General features: G+C 39.5%; 1 protein-coding gene across 10 annotated transcripts in view; it reads right to left on the reverse strand.

Moving 5' to 3' along the window:
* The window catches only part of EVL (Enah/Vasp-like), a 1,573,360-nt gene that overhangs the window by 15,819 nt on the left and 1,536,592 nt on the right, over positions 1-20,949 (reverse strand). For all 10 annotated transcript variants that reach the window (XM_044075040.1, XM_044075035.1, XM_044075032.1 and 7 more), the window contains 2 exons: positions 11,934-11,997; positions 11,640-11,697 (listed from right to left, as the gene is read on the reverse strand). In XM_044075040.1, coding sequence (XP_043930975.1) covers positions 11,640-11,697; positions 11,934-11,997 — 122 coding nt within the window. The remainder of the gene's footprint in view (positions 1-11,639; positions 11,698-11,933; positions 11,998-20,949) is intronic.

Here is a 20,949-nt window from a genome sequence, read left to right on the forward strand (position 1 = left end):
TTCTATAAATGAATTACACAATACAGGCAACCTGAGTCTTCCTCCTACAAATGTATTCAGTGAACAGGGGGAATGGGGGACTCATCAGCGGAGGATTTTTTCACTTTCCTTTGTTATTACATTTAGTCCAGAGGCTGAGGAGATCCGGTCAATAGTTAAAAAATACTGGCACCTCTTTTCGGTGGACAAAGAGATTTTTGCTAAACTGGGGGAATCTCCAATTATCACATATAGGAAGGGACATAACTTAAAGAAATTGATGGAGACAATTATGAAACCATCCAATAGGCATGTGGGAATGTATAGGTGTGACGCATGCAGGTATTGTAATTACATTGAAACAGGTAATAAATTTCAAATGAGAAATTATAATTATTACACTAAGGGTAAGTTCAACTGTAACTCCAGATCAGTGGTGTACCTTGCACAGTGCAATGCCTGTCCAGCCTTTTATGTCGGCTACGTGGCAGGATTTACGAACATAATTACGCTATTAGCAAACAAAAAATGGACAATGCCTTAGCTAGGCACTGTAAAGATAACCACGGTCATGGTTTTAAGTTTAGGGCTACAGCACAGGTAACTTCACATGATAATGTGAGGTACTTAGACAGTAACATAGTCAAGTTACATCTTGAAGAGAATGAGTTGAAATGGCAGCTGCAACTTAATTCTTGTGCCACTCCAGGTATCAATGAAATTTATTCTTTGGCAAGTATACTGAAATTGAAAAGTTTACTCCGGTAATTTACTATGTAATTCTATTGGAAAGTTGGCTTACTCATTTGTTTATTTATTGACAAAATAACATCATGAAATAATGAAGTAATGAAATAATTCTATTTTTTTCTTTAGGGAGTAACATTATGTTTTTATATATTATGTTCATATTAATTATGTTTTTGTTGGGTGTTAGCATTATTAATCAAGTATTAATCAACTATTTATTATTATTTTACAAATGTAATAACTTTTTAATGGCTGTTTAATAACATCTCAAAAGGAATGAAGTTTTTAGGTACATGTTTTTTGACAGTAACAAATAATGCATTTGTGATGTATAACTTTAAATGAGCATTGTGACTCACTTGTGTAGTTATCAACTAATTAATTATTTACGTCATAGAATGTGTTTTAGTTGGGCTAATGGGTTATGTTAGGTATCTGAAGAAGTATGGACACTTTCCAAACGGAAAGCGCTTAATCTTACTTGTTTAGTCGTCAGTGTTTACAGAACGGTCTTTTATAAAATTTTTATTTTCTAAACCGGGCTGAGTGAAGTATTGGTTCGTGTTAACAGTGCTCTTACAAAGGGTAACTAATTATACTGCATCAAATTAATACTGATATAAATGTTAGAGTGTGATCAAAGCAGTAAGGCATATCGGAGAGGCCACAGTGACAGTAAAATAAACACAAGTACTCTCATGTTGTTAGAAGTATTCACTAAAAGACCAGCCACAATGAAAAGGTATAAAAATATTTAATAATGGATAATAAAAAAGAAAACAGGAGAATGCTTAACGTTTAGTTACAATAAACAACAGAGTTTTCAGTCCCGGGAAATATAAAAAAATAATACAATTGGATAGAATCTCACAGATGCAGAGAAAAGAAAATAATACTAAAGTAATCTCACTGTATTATTCCTAACTGAACTAAAAAGAAACTGCCCCTAGTTAACTCACTTAGTATCGCAAGGCAAGATGTACTGCTGAGATGCTCACTTCCACAAGGTAAGATGAGACACTACACACGGATTAAGTGTACAACTAACAACTGAACTACTAACAACTGAACTGTGATAACTTACATAGATCTTTTATATCAGATTCCAAGAAAAACAAGAACAACAACAAACTGCTGCTACCAGATTTCCATCCTTCAGCTAGTTATAGAATGACATCACATCTGTTAAGATTCTGTTGCAGCAGTTTTAACATAAGCAACTTTTAGGTTCATATGTAGGTACTAGACTACTGGCCCTAGGGCCTATATAAGCCTAGCCAAAAGGTACCCTGGCTTTCGCCACCCAAGAAAATTATTTTCATGTACCACTGTCGAGCAGAGCCACAGAAGTGATCCCCGGGGTGAATTTCCTATCTCCCATCCAATCATCAAGATTTTTCTTGAAGAGTGCTAATGAGGAGCTTTGTTTGACATAGATAGGTAGTTTGTTCCAGAGTATGGGAAGTCTCTGGGACAGGAATCTATTCCTCCAGCATGTTCTGTTTATTGTGGTGACAAGGTTTAGGTCCCTAGAATGTGTAGCTCATAGGGATTGGGATTTCTTTAAGTAGAGCATATCTAAAAGCTCTGCGTTTGACATAGGTTTGTGTGTTAGGCAGAGATCGCCTCAGAGTAGGCGATATGCGACAGAGTAAAGCTGCAGTTTTTTTAGATGGTCTGCGTAGGGCATCTGTTTCAGGCCAGTAATCCTCTTTGTGAGGTATTTCTGTTGTAGTTGTCTTGTGAGGTACATACCCAAAAGGGGCATTGTACTCTATAATGGGTCTAATGAGTGACGAGTAGAGGGGAACAATGACCTCTTTTTTCCTGGATGAGAAACCTTTTGTGATGAAGTGTGCCACGTAGAAGGATTTCCTGACTACTGTAGCGATGTGATTATCAAGGAGAGGCTACTGTCCACCTGTGTCCCAAGGTCTCTTATCACACTTTTGGTGTTAAGTAGACTACCGCCTATGTGGAATTTCATGAGTACAGAGTTTTTACCAAAAGGGATGACAATGCACTTTTTGGCATTGAGCTTGAGGCCATGGCTTTGACACCAGGCATCTGTCTCGGCAAGGCCCTTTTGTAGGATGTCCACATCTTTTGGAGTTTTGATTATGGCTCCTAGTTTGCAGTCATCTGCAAACTTCATTAGCCAAAGACCTTCTGTGTTAGCCTGTACTTCAGAGAAGTTGATACCAAACAGGAGAGGACCCAGGACTGAACCCTCTGGTACTCCACTTGTCACTGGTCTGAAGTCTGATTTGGAGTCTGCTACTTTCATAGTGTGGGTTCTGTCAATGAGCCAGTTGGCAACCCATCTTGTGACATAGGGATTTATACCTAGTTTAGTGAGTTTATCTATAATTCCAGAGTGGGGGATGGTGTTAAAAGCCTTGGTGAGATATAGATAGGCTGTGTGAACCACCTTACCCTCATCTACGGCTTTGGTGACTGCTTCAAAGAAGTCTATCAGGTTTAGTAGACATGATCTGCCTTTTACAAACCCAAACTGGGTGGGGTCCTGAGTTTGGAGTTTACCAATGTCATTGTTTATAAGTTCCATGATGATATGTTCCATAGCCTTGCAGACCAGGCTTGTGAAGCTAATGGGGCAGTAGTTTCTGTGGTCTGTGGTGGCTCCCCCTTTATGGAGTGGGATAACCGTCACTGTGCACCATTCAATGGGCACATAGCCTGAGGTGAGGCTATGATTGAACATGGTACTTAGGTGGGGTGCCAGTTCGTTCTGTAGTTCATGTAGAACACAGCCTGGGATATTGTCAGGTCCCATGGATGCTGTGTTCTTGGCTTTGGATAGTGTGTTTTTTACCTGTGCAGCCGTGATTACAGGAACTTTGCATTCTTCTGGTATAGAGATGAGCCCTTTAGGGGATGACAGGAGGGTAACGTTAGCACTGAACCTATCTGCCAGGATGCTGGCAATATCTGTTGGTTCTGTATATTTAGTGCCATTGCAAATACAATTTAATACAAACATCTGTACAAATCAATGTGACAGCCAAATGACGTGAGATTATTTACAAAACTCCAGCCAATTATGCTGGCACATGTCACACATGCAGTGCCCCACTCTCCCTGGCACTGATGGCAATACCTGACATTGTCACATCTCTCTCCCCCCCCCTTGGACACTCAAGCTAGCTTTTCAAGTGAGCCTGGAAAAATGTTGCTTGAGAAAAATGGATTTGTCTGGGAATACATTAACCTATACCGTGTCTTGAGAATCCATCTGCATTGGCATTGCTGTAATCTGGACTGGCTAATAAAGGGGGTCCTCCCATAGCCCCTTTAAGCTTTTGGAATGCCTGCTCACATGTTGGGGTCCACACTACCTTATCTGGCCAGTTTTTCCTTGTCAGATTTGTGAGGGGAGCAGCTATTGTACTATATATATATATATATATATATATATATATATATATATATATGGTTCTACCTGACTTAAATGACAGCGCAGAAGACCGACATCGAATCCGGAGCTCCAGAAGATCGAAAGTGAAGAAGACCGGCCTTGATCGCGAGTGGCAGAACATCGACAATGCAGAAGACCGACACGACGGATGACAACACCAACGCCGAGGATGCCGACATGGGAAAGGCTGTGTGAGTATGCGGTAGTGACGGACGTTAGGGTGCGAGGCAGGTAAGTGTGGAGATTGACGGTCTGTGGGGATAGGGGTGGGTTAAGTGAGTTAGGGTTAGGGAGCGATAGGGGTGGGTTAAGTGAGTTAGGGTTAGGGAGCGATAGGGGTGGGTTAAGTGAGTTAGGGTTAGGGGTGGGTTAGGTGAGTTAGGGTTAGGGAGGCGATAGGGCGGGTTAAGTGAGTTAGGGTTAGGGAGCGGGTAGGTAAGTGTGCGATAGTGACGGACCTTAGGGTTAGGGTAAGGTTTAGTGTGGGCTTGTAAGGATTTTGGTGTGCTTGTGTTGTGTGTGTGGTTTGTGGAATGGGGATGTGTTTTGTTTTTAATTGTTATTGTGGTGTGTGCAGTGTATGGGGTTTCGTGTTTGTGTACCGTCGGTTATTTCGTTGTCGGTTATGTGTGGTTTCGTGTTTATGGACTGTCGAATATGTGGTGTCGGTGATGTGGTTGTCGGTGTTGTGTGGTTTCGACTATGTCAGGTAGAACCATATATATATATATATATATATATATGCACACACATATATATATATATATATATATATATATGTATACATAAAACACAAAGATGCACACACACACACACACACACACACGTTTAATTCCATTTATACAGATACTAAGTGAAATAGTGTTCCAAGTTGCATTTTTATGGCTTTCACCTGAAATGTTATTTTCTGGTGTGAAATGCACCATGGGACCATTGTATATACTGTTTCTTGCAACAGACATTTACAGTATTGACAGGGCTTTGGAACTGGATCCTAGTGTATTAGTAACAATTATCTCCATGGTCTACAAGTAATTAGCAGGACATGTAATATATTGCCATATGCTGATCAGTTGCTGACAATAACTGTCACTCATCTCTCTCTAACATAGATGGCAAGCAGACAGGAGTATTTCGTTTAGATGCTTTAATACATAGAAACATATCAGGATGGATAGCAGCATCATAAAAATATAAACAAACTGGTTAACAGATAGACCCTACATACATACATGCTTACATCTCAACACCTTACTATAAAAATGGCAGTCAGGCTCACATGTGCTCAGCATTTATACACTTGTGCAAGCCCTTGGATAGCTTCTTAAAGATACATGCACACATATTGATTCATAGGTTCATAAGTTGGTAATATGCTATCAGCCCTAGGTTCTATACAAACCTAGCCATAACAATTCCCTGGCTATTTCTTAGCACAATATTTACTTCCCTGGACCCCTGTCTAGCAGGGCGACTGACGTGATCCCCGGGGTGAATTTCTTATCTCCCATCCAATCATCAAGGTTCCTTTTGAAGACAACTAAAGAGGCGCTCTGCTTGACATGTATGGGCAGTCTATTCCAGAGTCTGGGGAGTCTCTGGGTCAGGAACCCATCCCTCCAGCATGTTTTGTTCATTGTGATGACAAGGTTTAGATCCCTGGAGCATGTGGCTCTGAGGAATTGGGATTTCTTTAAGTGTAGGATGTCCAACAGCTCTGGGTTGATATGGCCTTGTATGTTAAGCAGAGATCACCTCTGAGTAGACGATATGTGACAAGAATATAGCTGGAGTTTTTTTAGATGGTCAGCATAGGGCATCTGCTTTAGGCCTGTGATTATTTTAGTGGAGTATTTCTGTGGCCTTTCCAGTTGTTGCAGATGTTTTGAGAGGTACATACCAAATGGGGTGTTGTATTCTATAATGGGTCTAATGAGGAATGAGTATAGTGGAACAATGACCTCCTTTTTTCTGGATGAAAATCTCTTAGTGATGAGGTGTGCCACATAGAAGGATTTCCTGACTGTTGTGGCAATGTGGTTATAGGTTCATAGGTTCATTCATAGGTTCGTACTAGGCTATCTGCCCTAGGGCATTTATAAGCCTAGCCAGAGTGTATGTGGCTTACACCACCCCTTAGGATGAGAATACTATGCCCTTTTAGGGTTTAGTTTACTATGCCTCTGTCTAGTAGTGACAAAGAGATGACCCCCGGGGTAAACCTACAATCTCCCATCCACTCGTCGAGATTTCTCTTGAATAGAGTCAGTGAGGGGCTCTGCCTAACATGGACTGGGATTCTGTTCCAGAGTGTAGGGAGCCTCTGGGTTATGAATCTGTCCTTCCAGCACATTCTATTTATTTCTGTGTTGAGGTTTAAGTCACTTGTTCTCGTGGCTCTGATGGATATGGATTTTCTGAGGTGGAGCATGTCCATTAATTCAGGATTGGACATGGCCTTGTACGTCAGGCACAGATCACCTCTGAGTAGGCGGTATGCGACTGAATAGAGCTGGAGTTTTTTCAGTCGGGCAGCATATGACATATGTTTAAGACCCTTTATCCTCTTGGTGAGGAACTTTTGGGGTCTTTCCAACTGCTGCAGGTGTCGGGTGAGATACATCCCAAATGGGGCATTGTACTCAATCATTGGCCTGATAAGAGAAGAGTACAGCGGCACAATGACCTCTCTTGATCTAGATGTGAAACCCTTCATGATAAGGTGGGCAATATAGAAGGTCTTCCTAACCACTTTGGCAATGTGAGTGTCAAATGAGAGGTTACTGTCAACCTGGGTCCCTAGGTCCCTGATTACCTCTTCCGTACTTAATGGATTACCGCCTATGTGGTAATTTGTTGGTACCTTGTTTTTCCCAAAGGGTATGACTATACATTTTTTGGCGTTTAGCTTAAGGCCATGGCTCTGGCACCAATTATCCATTTCTATGAGACCTCTCTGAAGGATGTTTGTGTCCGCTGGAGTATCAATTATGGCGCCCAGTTTGCAGTCATCTGCGAACTTTGTCAGCCACAATCCTCCTATGTTTGCCTGTACCTCGGAAAAATAAATGCCGAACAAGAGGGGTCCCAGGACTGAGCCCTGTGGGACACCGCTTGTGACTGGCTTAGAGTCTGACATAGCTCCAGCAACTCTGACCCTGTGGGTTCTGTCCTTGAGCCAGTTTGCAACCCATCTTGTGACATATGGATTTACATTTAAGCTGCTGAGTTTGTCTATGATGCCCGAGTGGGGTATTGTGTCAAAGGCTTTTGCAAGGTCAAGGTAGGCTGTGTGAACTGCCTTACCCTCATCAATGGCCTTAGTGACTGTTTCAAAAAAGTTGACCAAGTTCAGAAGGCAGGATCTGCCCTTGACAAAGCCAAATTGGGTAGGATCCAATGTCTGTAGGTCCCCAATGTCTTTGTTTATGAGTTCCATAATGATCCTCTCCATAGCTTTGCAGACCAGGCTCGTCAGGCTTATGGGGCGGTAATTTCCAGGGTCTGTAGAAGCACCGCCTTTGTGAAGTGGGACCACTGTTGCCGTACGCCACTCTTTGGGTACATATCCTGTGGTAAGGCTAAGATTAAACAGCAGCCTTATGTGTGAGTTTAGTTCCTCTTGGAGTTCATGTAGCACACAGCCCGGTCCCATTGATGCTGTGTTTTTAGCTTTAGAGAGGGCGGCTCTCACCTGGGCATCTGAGATGTTAGGGAGGCTACACTCTGCTGGGATAGTTATTTCTCCTTTTGGGGGGGGGGAGGAGAAATTTGCACTGAACCTGTCTGCCAGAATGTTGGCAATGTCAGTGGGTTCAGTGTATTTTGTGTCATTTTGGACTAACTCTGAGCATATCTGGGAGTTTCCACCCAGGTTTCTAACATAGCTAAAGAAGGCCTTGTGATTGTCTTTTGTATAATTTGCGATTTTTCTCTCAAAGTTGGCCTTGGATGATTTTATGAGTGATCGTAGTTTTTTTTTTGCTAGTACTGATCAGAGATGCCTTTCCTTTTAGGGATTTTGCTCTGTCATGTAGTAGCTTCCTCCTTCTGTTGTAAAGTTTGTTTATGGCTGGGGTCCACCAGACCGGTCGCCTGCCTTTGGGGGAATGGGTCTTGGTTTTATTTGGGATTGCATGATTCATGCATTCTTGAAGGTGCCCATAGAAGGCATTTGCAAGGGATTCAGCAGTGTGGGTTGTGGTTTCCACTGGCCCAGGGGCCTTGAAAGATACCACTTCAGTCTTAAGAAGTGTGAAGTTTGCTTTTGAGAAGTTCTTCACTGTGGACTTTTGTGCAGGGGGTGGGGGCGGGATGTGGATTTCCAGTGAGATTAATTTATGGTCTGATCTTACCAAAGAGGGATGTACTTCCGGTGTGGAGCATTTTGTCCCCATGTTTGTGATGATCAGGTCTAGTATATTGTCTCCTCTTGTGGGAATGGTGACTAGTTGTTCCATTGCATTTGAGTTTATGAATTCTAAGAACCTTTGGGCTAGAGTGTTGGGGCTTGAGTAATGTTCCCAGTCTATGTTTGGGTAGTTGAAGTCTCCCAAAATGATGGTATTTGGAGAGACATTCATACTCTCCAGTGTCTTCAGGAAGGCTGTGTGGGGTTCCTGCATTTGAGACGGTGGTCTGTAGCATGCTACAAACTGTAAGGCAGTTTTGCCTATGGTTAGTTGCACCTGGATAGTCTCCGATGCTTCGTGCGTTGCCACTAACCTGGAGGTGTGGGTATCTTTGATGAAAATGGATACTCCCCCTCCTTTTGTGGTTCTGTCCAAGTTTTGGGGCCGGAAAGCATGATATGAGGTAAAACCTGATAGTGCTGGGGTGCTCTCAGGAGCCTTGAACCAGGTTTCAGTCACTGCACACACATCGATGTTCTCCATACTGAGAAGGGCTTCGAGGGCGTGCATCTTGAGGTTTAGACTTCTGGCATTGAGCAGCATTACCCTTAGTTTTTTCCACTTGTGTTTTCTAGGGAGGTAGGTTTGTCATTTGAGCCTTGCCTAAAAAAGGCACTATGGGGGTGGCAAGAGCCTTGGCCAATATCCGGAAGCCCAGGGGTGACAGGTGCAAACCATCCCTTGCGAAGCAGCGTGGCTTGTCAAGCATGTCATCCCAAGCAGACAGACACTGGATCCCCTTAGAATGACACCAGTAATTAAGCCAATTGTTAAAACTGATCATTTTGTCTTTGTACTGTGGCATCATTCTTGGTGAGGGTAAGATGCTGCTCAGGGTCAGGGTCATAACGGCCTGGGCTACATAATCAGAGAGCTCCTCTATGTCTCTTTTCATGTAGTCCAGGGAGTTACGTCTCAGGTCGTTTACACCTGCATGTACAATGACTGAGTCATATTTGTACTTGCTGTGGAGTGACCTGAGTGCTTGTGTTATGTGGCGGATTCTAGCTCCCGACAGGCAGCTTACTGTGACCCTCTCCTTGTTCAGTCTGGTGAGCGGGACGTCATGGAGTCACCTATTACAAGTGTGTCTGGCATGTTGTTTGGCCTTAAGGGCTGTGACTGTTTAGCACACTGACTTTGTGAACTATGTGTTGCATTTGCTATGTCTTGAGGTGGTGGTTGCTTGGGTGTCTGCTTTGGAGGCCTCTGTTGTTTTGGTAGATTTTTAATCAGCGCCTCCGAGTATGTTTTTGTGTGTGTATGTGTTTGGTTTGCAGTTGTGATAGTTCTATGTGAGACTGGGTTTGTGGTGTGCGTCGAAGGTGAGACCACTGTACACCTGTGTCCCTAAGTCTCTCATCACACTTTCGATGTTTAGTGTACTGCCACCTATGTGGTAATTCACGGGTACATGTTTTTTTCCCAAAGGGGATAACTATACATTTCTTGGCATTGAGCTTGTGCCCATATACTCTGTCACCAGGCATCTGTTTCTGTAAGACCCTTTTGTAGAATATCCGCATCATTTGGGGATTCAATAATGGCTCCCGGTTTGCAGTCATGTGCGAACTTTGTTAGCCAGAGTCCCTTAGTGTTGGCCTGTACTTCAGAGAAGTAGATTCCAAACAAGAGCGGTCCCAGGACCGAACTCTGAGGTACTCCACTTGTCACTTGTCTGGAGCTGGATTTGGAGTTGGCTACTTTTAAAGTGTGGGTTCTGTCAGTAAGCCATTTGGCAACCCATTGAGTGGTATAGGGATTAATGCCCAGCTTAGTAAGTTTATCTATGATTCCAGAGTGGGGGATGGTGTTGAAGGCCTTGGCGAGGTCCAGATAGGCTGTGTGGATCCCCTTCCACTCGTCCACAGCTCTGGAGACTGATTCAAAGAAGTCAATCAGGTTCAGGAGACAAGGTTGGCCCTTCACGAACCCAAACTGGGTGGGGTCCAGTGTCTGAAGGTTGCCAATGCCTTTGTTTATACGTTCCATGATAATACGTTCCATGGCCTTGCAGATCAGTCTCGTCAGACTGATGGATTGGTAGTTCCTAGGAATAACTATGCATGTTTTTATTCATTAATGTATTCTGGTGGCTTGCAAACTGGAAGGAATTATGAACAAGATGAAATAAAAACAGCATGACAGAAATGCAGAACAAAAGATGTCAACATGCATATACTAAAATTAAAGTAAATAATTTATTTCAGCAATATGTACATAATATTCAAAGAAATTAAAAAAAAAAATCTAGACAAATGGCAGAATTACTTGAAGACAGGAAAGTTAAATCTGCCAAACAGATATGAGTCCACTGAATGTCATGGACTGCACACAGCTGACTTAAGCCTCTGTGGGATTTATGTAGCTTGCACAGAGTGGACTTTAGTCTCAATGGAATTTGTTGACTTTGTTTAGTCACATAATTGGACATAATTTCATTGACATTATAGATCTTTGTAGGACAGCGAAGCTTCCCGCTCCCCATGGTTGTATTATCACAGAGGAAAAGAGAATAGGAGATTAAAGAAGTATTTTGCAGTAGAGTGATGTGCTCATTATGAGGGAAGGCAGGTGACTGTTAAGAGTGTGAAAAACAAACTGAAGATTGAAAATGAAGATGTGAAGGGATGTGTGCCATAACCCAAACAGGGAGGGGAAGTAGATTAAGCTAGTACGATCAGTAATTAGTCAACCACAATTAATAAAATGTTACACTACTTGGACTGTAAACCAGAACAGAATCTATCAGATGTGTAAATGGAAGTACCGTTCTCATAGTCCAGACATTAATTCAACCATCATTTATGTAATTTAATTAAAGAAATGGACACAAATAGGAAAACATACCTCATGGTTACAAGGTGCCATCTCTGTGCAGTAAGTTGTTTTTTGTAAAATTAGTACAGCAGAATTATTATATTTTTACCTTGTTGTCTTATGACTTTGATAAAGTCACATTATGGGTACTTTCCATGGAATTATTCATCCTGTTACTTAAAGTTTACAAAAATGGAACAGATTCCCTGTTAAGTGCATATTGTATTCCATCTTCTTACCATCAATTATCTCTTCCTTCACCTTGTGCAGTTCTCTTATGACTTCTTCCAGTATTTCCTTGGAAAATAAGGAAAGACGTGAATAATTTATCAACTGTTCATTTACTCAGAAATGATAAACAGTTGCAAATTTCTTTAGAAATTTACAGATAAAGATATTTTTATTGCTACTAATGCTTTATATAAAACTGCCGTCTTTTGATAATGAACCTAAGCTATTACTTAGTCCAATGTATAAACATCTCTAACAACAATTTAACAAAAGTATCTTTATATACAAAGAGGTGACATTACCTGCTTTATACGATCAAAGTCTAAGGCATCTGCGGCCACATCATTACTACTTACTGGCTTCACTCTGTATTGGAGAAAATGTCAGACATCAAATAAGAAACTGATTATCTTCTACCCAAACTGCAGTACTGCAAACACACTGTGCCTGATATAATGCATTTATTTATGACTAGTTTGCTTGAATAGATTTACTATGCTTCTACTGCATCCTGTTTGCTTGACATGTGATTAATTGGCACAAAACATTTACTCCTTCAAAAAAAAAAATCCCTCCAAAGCAGTAACACAATTGCATTATACAAAATTATTAATGTTGTTTGCAGTCCTTCAATATTAGAGCAAGCACTCCACCCCAATCTCTATGTGTGTGTGTGTGTGTGTGTGTGTGTGTGTGTGTGTGTGTGTGTGAGAGAGTAAACTCAGAAGCAACAGCTAGGAACCACTCAAAAAAACAAAATAACTTTATTGTCTCTAGTGCCTCGGCTACAAATACAGCCTTCAAGGAATACTAAAAAACCTATTTTCAGACACCGTTTAAATACACCCATCAACAAAACAATAAAACAATTAACCAATAAAAATATGCTCATAATTAAATCAGTAGCCTCCAATTACAATCTGTGTTAAGACCTCAGGAAATAAAGTGCCAAACTTGAGAATAAAAATAGCTTCCTTATACAATAACTTTTTCTTATACACATTTTTTTGAATGAAAATACGTCTCACAATGGAGTCTCCAGTGATGAGAATGTTGGACATCAGGTGTGTCTCACAATGGAGTCTCCAGTGATGAGAATGTTGGATTTTGTGATTTCCTTGACTTGTCAGCTTAGAAGTAAAGGCTCCATGAGATATAGTTGTATGCGGTGATGTAGGTATTGTTTTGAAAAAGTGCATCCGGGGATGCTGAGTGTATTTGCTATGTGTACTTCATTTAGGAGGTCTTGAGGTTTGGGAAGATTACATCTAAGTGCCTCAGCATATGGAGGTCTATATGTCTGCTTTGAACTGTGTGTGATGTGTGCAGCACTGCTGACAATCTACTTGACATAAGGAGTGATTTTATGTGAGAGCTTTGCTTCCGGTTACATTGTGTAAATACATCTCTCACATACCATATCCGTTTGCTTGAGAATTTGCTTGTTGTAAACATGAGGCAATTTCTACATTGCCTCAGGATGCCCATATCTACCAAGCTGGTAATGGAGATTGTGGGAAAGTTCATATCCATGGCAACAGGCCCTTTTTTATTCATTAGACGGTTGCAGAATATAAAGTAATGTCAGAAGTATCTGGTTTGCAATTCTGAAGGCAGTGCTTGTCACTGCAAACTAGTTACCTTGTGTGCAACTAGGTATTGGTGAAATTTCAACGGTGCTTTTTCAGGAAAAACTGGTAACTCAAGGTGTCTGTGTCGATAAAAGGTACTGCCAACCACTCGATGAGGAAACTAATAGGTAAACCCTGATATTTTATTGACAAAGTGTTTAGGGAGATATTCTGAAGTCAGGTTAGACAGTAGCTAATCAAACAGTACTTACTGAAACGGAAGACTTTGCTTTGTAAAGAATGATGAAAACAAGGGATTCGCCTGATTGGCTACTGCCTGGGTATGCCCAGTGCTGGCTTCATCACAGCTTCACACTGCTGGGATACAATGCCCCTTTGCTTCTTCTCTCACTACAGATTCACACTGCTGAGATACAATGCCCCCTTACTTCTTATCTCACCAGAAGCAAAATATTAGCAACAATCTCAAGATTAGAAGCAGGCCACAGCCTGTTTGGTGATCCATAGTCTTGTCCCAGATTATGCAGGGGCTTGTAGGCTTGTTGTAGCCTTTTCCTGGTAGATGCCTTGAATAAGCAACCAGACCAACCAGGAAGGTCCCACACAGTCACTCTCTGCCCAGTCATAGACAGTTTGGAATCAATGCCATCTGTTCCTTTTCTTACCAGGAGCAAAATATAAGCACAAATTCCAAGCTGGCACACATGAAGTTGTTATCAGCCTTTCTGGTGATCAGCAGTCTCCATCCAGGAAATAATGTCCCTATACTCCTTCTTTCACCAGGAGTGAAACACAAGCACTAAACCAAAGATGACTATTGAGAGGCAGAATGTGGGCTCTGCAATAATTGGTGGTTTTGGACTAGATGTTGTAGATTTTAAAGGTAAGATGGGAAATGGGTTAATATGATAAGAGTTGCAGTGTGCACTAAGCAGTTAGGCATGAGAGAGGAGGTAACTCAAGCTTTAGCAATCTAAGGGGAGAACCAATAATTTTCAAAGAGCAAGCTAGATTGGAAGGTGGTGGGCACCTAGTATTCTAGGTCTATGGAATTCAGTGAGATGGCCAATAAAATTAAATAGCTGAAGGGAAGTGACTTCACAAAGTGATGATTTTGTGCTTACTTACAATAGCCAATGAAAGAGGAGAGGGAAGGAAATATGTGGTTAAATTAACATATGAGGCAGGCAACTAGAGATAGTAAAGTTTAAAACACAACAACACCATGGGGGAAGGGTGGGGGATATTTAATTTCTGTGTGACTCACAAAAGACACAGCTGTGGTCTGTTTCCTAGTTTAAATATGCAATTAAAAGCAGACTATAAGTAAAACACAGTGCAAAAATGCACCACAATATTTATTTATTTTATTTTATTTTACATTTGTTTACTGGGAATGTCTGACTGGGCTAATGACCCATTTTCAGCAGAGGCCGGGGGGGGGGGGGCTCCATACAAATAATTTATACATGAGGTTTTTAACAAGAAAGCATTTTTTCAAATGGAGGATTATCTCAGAAGAGTGAAAAAGGTTACATTATTTACCAATACAAGCATATGTAAGATGATTAATTAATACATACTAGAGATAATTAATAAATACATACATGATACATAAATGGCTCGGAGCAGAAAAAAGAGTAGCAAGTAACATAATACCTATAACAAATTAATTGATAAGCTGAGTAATATGCAACTTGTTAAGGAAAGAAGAGAAAGTTAGTAAAGTGGAGGGGGATCAGAGAAAAAAATATCTATAGAGCTAAGAGATAAAGAAGAGGGGGGATTGGGTGAAGTAGGACAGATGAAGTATAGGGGAGAGAGGCCTAGTGTGGAAGTATTAGACTTAGTGTTAGATTTAACATAAAATTCTCATGATAGATATATGCTAGTAAGCATACTAGATGTTAAGGGGGTACGCTGGAAGTGTTATGACATGTAGCATATGTACAAAAACAGAAAACAAAAAAATAAAGATGGTGGAAACTAGATGAAGCAGGATAGAGATAGAATTGAAGAGAGAGGAAAAAGAAAAAGGAGGAACTAGATGAAGTAGGATAGAGACAGAGATGAAGCGAGAGGACTAGTGTGGAATTGTTAGAGGTGAATAAGTATTTTTTCAGCCTGGGTTAGTACAAGCGCAAAACCAGTGGTTGGCAAAATAGAAGAAGGAAATGAAGCAATACAAAGTAAGCAAAAATAAACTAACCTTTAACTCACAGCAATCAATGTCAGATTCTGTTTGAGATTTTTGTAAAGCCTTGAAATAGTTTATTTACACCTTAAATAGAAAGTTTAGTTCCTAGCTCAACCCTCAGTTCACAAGTAATTAACCTTAATTGACATGTTCTAAACTCTGTGTGACTCACAAAAGAAACAGCTGTGCTGTCTTTCCTACTTTAAATATGCAATTGAAAGCTGAATACAAGAAAAACAGACAGTAAAGAAAATACACCACTATATACAAAATAGAAGGTAATGAAGCAATACATATTGCAAGAAAGCAAAAACAAGCTATCCTTTCCCTCACAGCACTTTATGGCAGAGTCTGAGACAGCTTTTTTTGGCAAAGCCTTGAAATTTTTATTTTACTCCTTAAATGCAAGATTTAGTTCTTAGCTCCTCCCTCAGTTTACAGGTAATTAAACTTAACTGACCTGTTTTAATTACTGTGACTCACAAGAGACACAGCTCTGGTCTCTTTCCAAGTTTAAATATGTAACTGAAAGCAGCTGACAACTGCCTATAGTATTAATAATATGTTAGCTGATCTGGAAGCTTACATACAAAATGTGAGACTCTTGACATATTATTTATAACAGGACCTTGGTTTAGTAGCATAAACATTCCACTGTCTATCCCTACTTTTTTGGGGCATCATAACTATAGGTTTACTAATGGAGAATATGTATTTATATCTTGTCCAAGTTTTCTTTTGCAGTGCCCTTAAGTGATGAATCATCTGAATTTATGACAGTGAAATTAATGGTGGTATATTAAGAATGCGGCTCTCTTTTATTGTTTACCAAAATTAATGATTTATAATTACTTGCTGTAAGGAGAATTGTGATATTATTGGTGGTGATTTAAAAGCTCCTGGTATAAATTGTTTAGTTCTCTTATCATCAAGTAAATTGGAAAATAAGATTTTAAGTGAGACTATATTATCTGGATATTCAGAGATTGCCACAGAAAATGCCAAGGGATGTAAGGTACTGGATATAGTTTGGAATAAATTAAAAAATGCAAACAATTCTCCAGAGTTTGGGAATTCAGATCATTCATGTTTTTTTTTTTTTGTAGTTGCAGACTTTAATTTACCAAAATCAAAGGAAGAGGAATTGACTAAGAAATTTTATAGATCCGGTATTGCAGCAATCAAAGCTGAATTTTTTTCAGTGGGATTGGGAATCTGTAATCAAATTAAATGCTATAGATGAAAATTGAGATTCTCTCTACAGTCATATTGATAGTTTGATTGATAAGATTGTCCCAGCAGATATATCTTCAACTAGGATGTATGTTGAAACAGCTACAAATAAAAAGAGAAGAAAAGGTGGTATAGTGGTTAGCATAGCTGCCTTCCAAGCAGTTGACCTGGGTTCAATTTCCGGCCAACGCAAGAGTAATTTTGGCATAGTGGTGCAATGGTAGCATTGTCGCCTCACAGCAAAAGGTTCTCTGGTTCGATTCTTGGATGGAGTGCCTTCTGTGTGGTGGCTGCATGTCCTCCCTGTATTCGTGTGGGTTTTCTCCTGGTACTTTGGTTTCCTCCCATGTTACAAAGACATGCATCTAGAGCAATTCTCTCTAGGCCTTCGCTGAAAATTGGCTTTGTTCCAAGTCGGACTTTCCTGGTAAACAAATGTTAAATAAATAAATAAATAAATAAATAAATAAATATTTAGGCACTATTTCAAGTAATGTGTAACAAAATTTCCTTAGATAACTTTGCCTTAAGTTGTCAATGTGAAGATATAGAATGAATAAAATAAATATGTTGCTACATATATTTAAGGCTATTTAACCTGCCTTAAATGCTTTGGTGTAGTCTTAATTAGTTGAATACTTAAAATGTGGTTCAAAATGTAACATTGTTTAAATGGTTACATCATATCAGTCTAGAAGGCCATTAAGAGACTATCCAAGAGACTGGCATGGCAAGCAGGGCTAGGCACCCATTGGTGTAAACCTTGGATCTACATGATTGTCACTATTGAAGTGACACCTTGACCCCTTGTGGGAAAAGGGTCTGTGGATGGATGGATGGATCAATGGATAGGGTTCATCCAACTATGGCTTAATAAGTCTGTTTATAAACAAAAATAAGAAACAGTTTTCTAGATTACTCAAGGAGCATAGGACTGCTTATGAAATGAGAATGGCCTCTAATATATTAAGCAAGAAAAAGGATCTGTTTAAACATCTGAGTGGTTATACTGAGCAATTCCTCAAGTTTGCTGTTAAGTGATAGTTCTGTTCATAAAACTGGCACTGAGTCTTTGGCTAACTTGTCTGTTGATTGCTGTTTGGTAGATTTTCAGCAATCAGTGCTGATTCTTGTTCCTTACCAAATTTAGTAGGTAGCTGTCCACCTGTACTGGAAGAACGTATAAAACAAGGTCTAGTCGATATTAAAAAGAATTATGTGGCTGGGCTTGATGGCTTGAATGGCTATTTTCTGAGGGGCATAATCTATGTTTGTACCCTTGGTTAGTTTATTTATCAAAAAAAACAAACAAACAGATGAAGGATATATTCTTGAAATTTGGAAGGAGGCTATTATTATTCCTATACATAAAACTTACCCTGATTATACTGTTGGCAACCATAGACCAATTAGTTTCACATATATTTTAGGGAAGCATATGCTGAGTTTTTCTAGTCATATTTGTCAACATGGTTTTATATCAGGGATATCTGGTCTATCTAATTTGGTTAATCTTTATGAATATGCAGTAAACACACTGAATAAGGGCTTAGCTGTAGATGTGATTTACTTGGATCTGGTTAAGGCTTTTTATTCTGTTCCACATTTTGTCTTCACTGACATTCTGATTAAGTCAAATGTGAAGGTTTAGAAACTGGTTAGTAGGGCAAAAAGTAGAGTAAAAATTAAAGAATAAATTCTCTGAATATGTTTCTATTAAATGTGGTGTACCCCAGGGTTTGGTTTTTGGACTCTTGTTATTTGGGCTATTGATAAATGATTACCCCTCATTAGGTCTAATTTTCAGTAAATTTGTTGATGACCTAAAGGCTGGAGGGTATAATAAAAAATCTAGAAGACCAACGGTGTTTGCAAAATTACTTGGATAAATTAAGCACGTGTATTCAATCAAGAGGTATGACATTTAATAACAATAAATGTTCAGTTATTCATTTTGATTTTTTCTAACCACTGTTATCCTTATTCACTGGACAACTCTAACTCCGCTCCAGTTAACCAGGTTAAGGACCCAGGTGTAATTGTTGACTCATCTCTTTCATTTGATGTCCATGTGAATAATGTTGTTAGGAAATGTTATGGTTTAATAAAGAACATATTTATGACATCTAGGGACAGAATCACAATGGTTAAGCTATTTTCAGCCTGTATTCTTCAATAATAGAAGATTGTCATTATTTTTGTATGTTGGAGATATCACACTTGGTCAAATTAGAGAGATCCCAAGAAACAGGTCTATATTAGAACATCTAAAGGGCAGAAGAGCGAAAACCCTTACGTCAACACAACTTAACCGAAATGACTAAATCTCGAATGGCCAGAACAGTGATATTTTTTCCCATGGAAAAAATCGCTGGGCCAAAAAAAAAAAAAAAAACAACAGACAAAATAAAGTGGGGGGCTTCACCCACCACACCCCTTGATGTGGGGAGCTTTTGCCCCCACCCCCCCACTTAAATATACTAACTCCAAGATCGCACTACAGTGGAGAAAACAGCAAAGTCCCGACAATGGCCCAGCGTTTTTTTTCCCCTGGGGAAAAATTGCTGTTCTGGCTATTCGAGATTTAGTCGTTTTAGTTATGCTATGTTGATGTAATGGTGTTCACTGTTCTGCCCTGTTGACGTTCTAATATAGACCCCAAGAAACAGTTACTTGGCACATAAACAGATATGAATTTTTACCTTATGCTAAATGACTTGGAAATTTACCATTGTTTTCAATAGCTTACAGATTGTTAAGAATGGATTTAATATAGCAATAGCCGACAAGGTCTGTGTGGTATGTTGAAGATTTACCCAGGTTGGTGTGGTTTAATCACGAGGGCAAATCTTCAGTATACCACATCATGGAGCTTTATTGCTATTATATAATGACATTATTTAAGAAAAATAATACTGACTTTTCTTAAATAATGTCTTTGTATAATGCCTTCACAGTGGCCTTCTGCATTTTTCCAGTGTCCTGGGGCTTTTTCTGATGTACTGCGCATGCATATGGGACTTGTGTTCCCACGCTTACAGAGTACATCAGTGCTCTACAAAGGAAGCAATGTATGAAGGAAGATCTACGTTGCCTTTTTTTTTTAATTCAAAAGAAAAAAAGAAACTGGGAGACTTTTAATGTTTGGGAGAGCCGGGACAGACAAAATAAAAAGATAGTCAGGTACGTTTCTTTAGTTTTACAGAACGTACTTGATAATCCTCTTATTTTTCTCTGTGCCATCTCCCTCATTCACTTTAGGTCTTTCATTTTGTAATTTGATTAAAAAAAAGAAAGAAAAGTAAAAAATGTATGAGCTATACTAATGGAAAAAAGTCCGGGTGATCGGACCTTTTTCCGTTGGTATACTCTCAGATTTACAACGGGCACACTGGTTGGGCTGACCAATCAGCGTGCTCATTTTTGAATATTACTGGACAGTCATTGTATAATATTGGTATATAAATGTATTAAAAATGTGGTGTCAGCTATGCTGGTTATTGATTTGACCGACCATGAACTAAACACCAGGAATAATAAAGTATTAGTTCAATTACTAAATGTCAGCTCAAAATTGAAGTCTTCTTTTTTCACTTTATGGCTAGCAGATTATGGAACAATTTAACAATAGATATTAGATGTGCTAGTAATTTATCAACTTTCAAGTTTTCACTTGATTTATGATATAATAATTGGATTTATGCAGAGTCATATATTAAAATAAGCCCTTAATTGGCCTATACAGGCTGTGGCCTTGAAACACATTTAATTGAATTATTGAATCACTGAATACACACTGCCTAGCAGCATTCAGAATTTTGAGCTTTGTGCTAGACCTATTGCAGCAAATCTAGCAGAAATTTCATCTCCAGCATTTAGGCAAACAGCAGGAATATATGAATTACAGAAATTAAATATGTTTTGTTAGCTTTTGCTTTAAGGTTGGTACATGTTGTGTTATAGCTAGTTCGCATGATATTATAATTACACATATGATTTACTTTACAAAATATTTAATGACCATCCACATAAAACTAATAATGCTGGTGACAGACTGATTATAATTCTGCATCTTCATTCCCAGTGCAGTATATATGTAGTCGCCCTGCTAGACAGGGGTCCAGGAAAGTAAATAATGTGGGAAGAAATAGCCAGGGAATTGTTATGGCTAGGCTTGTATAGGCCCTAGGGCTGATAGCCTAGTACCAACCTATGAACCTATGAACCTATAAGTTCATAGGTAGCTACTGGACATAAAAGTGCAGGAGACCATTGAGCAAGCCTTTAGGCTAGGAT

This window comes from Protopterus annectens, chromosome 6.part0 (assembly GCF_019279795.1).
Source record: "Protopterus annectens isolate FY-2018-M chromosome 6.part0, PAN1.0, whole genome shotgun sequence".
Classification (NCBI taxonomy): domain Eukaryota; kingdom Metazoa; phylum Chordata; order Ceratodontiformes; family Protopteridae; genus Protopterus; species Protopterus annectens.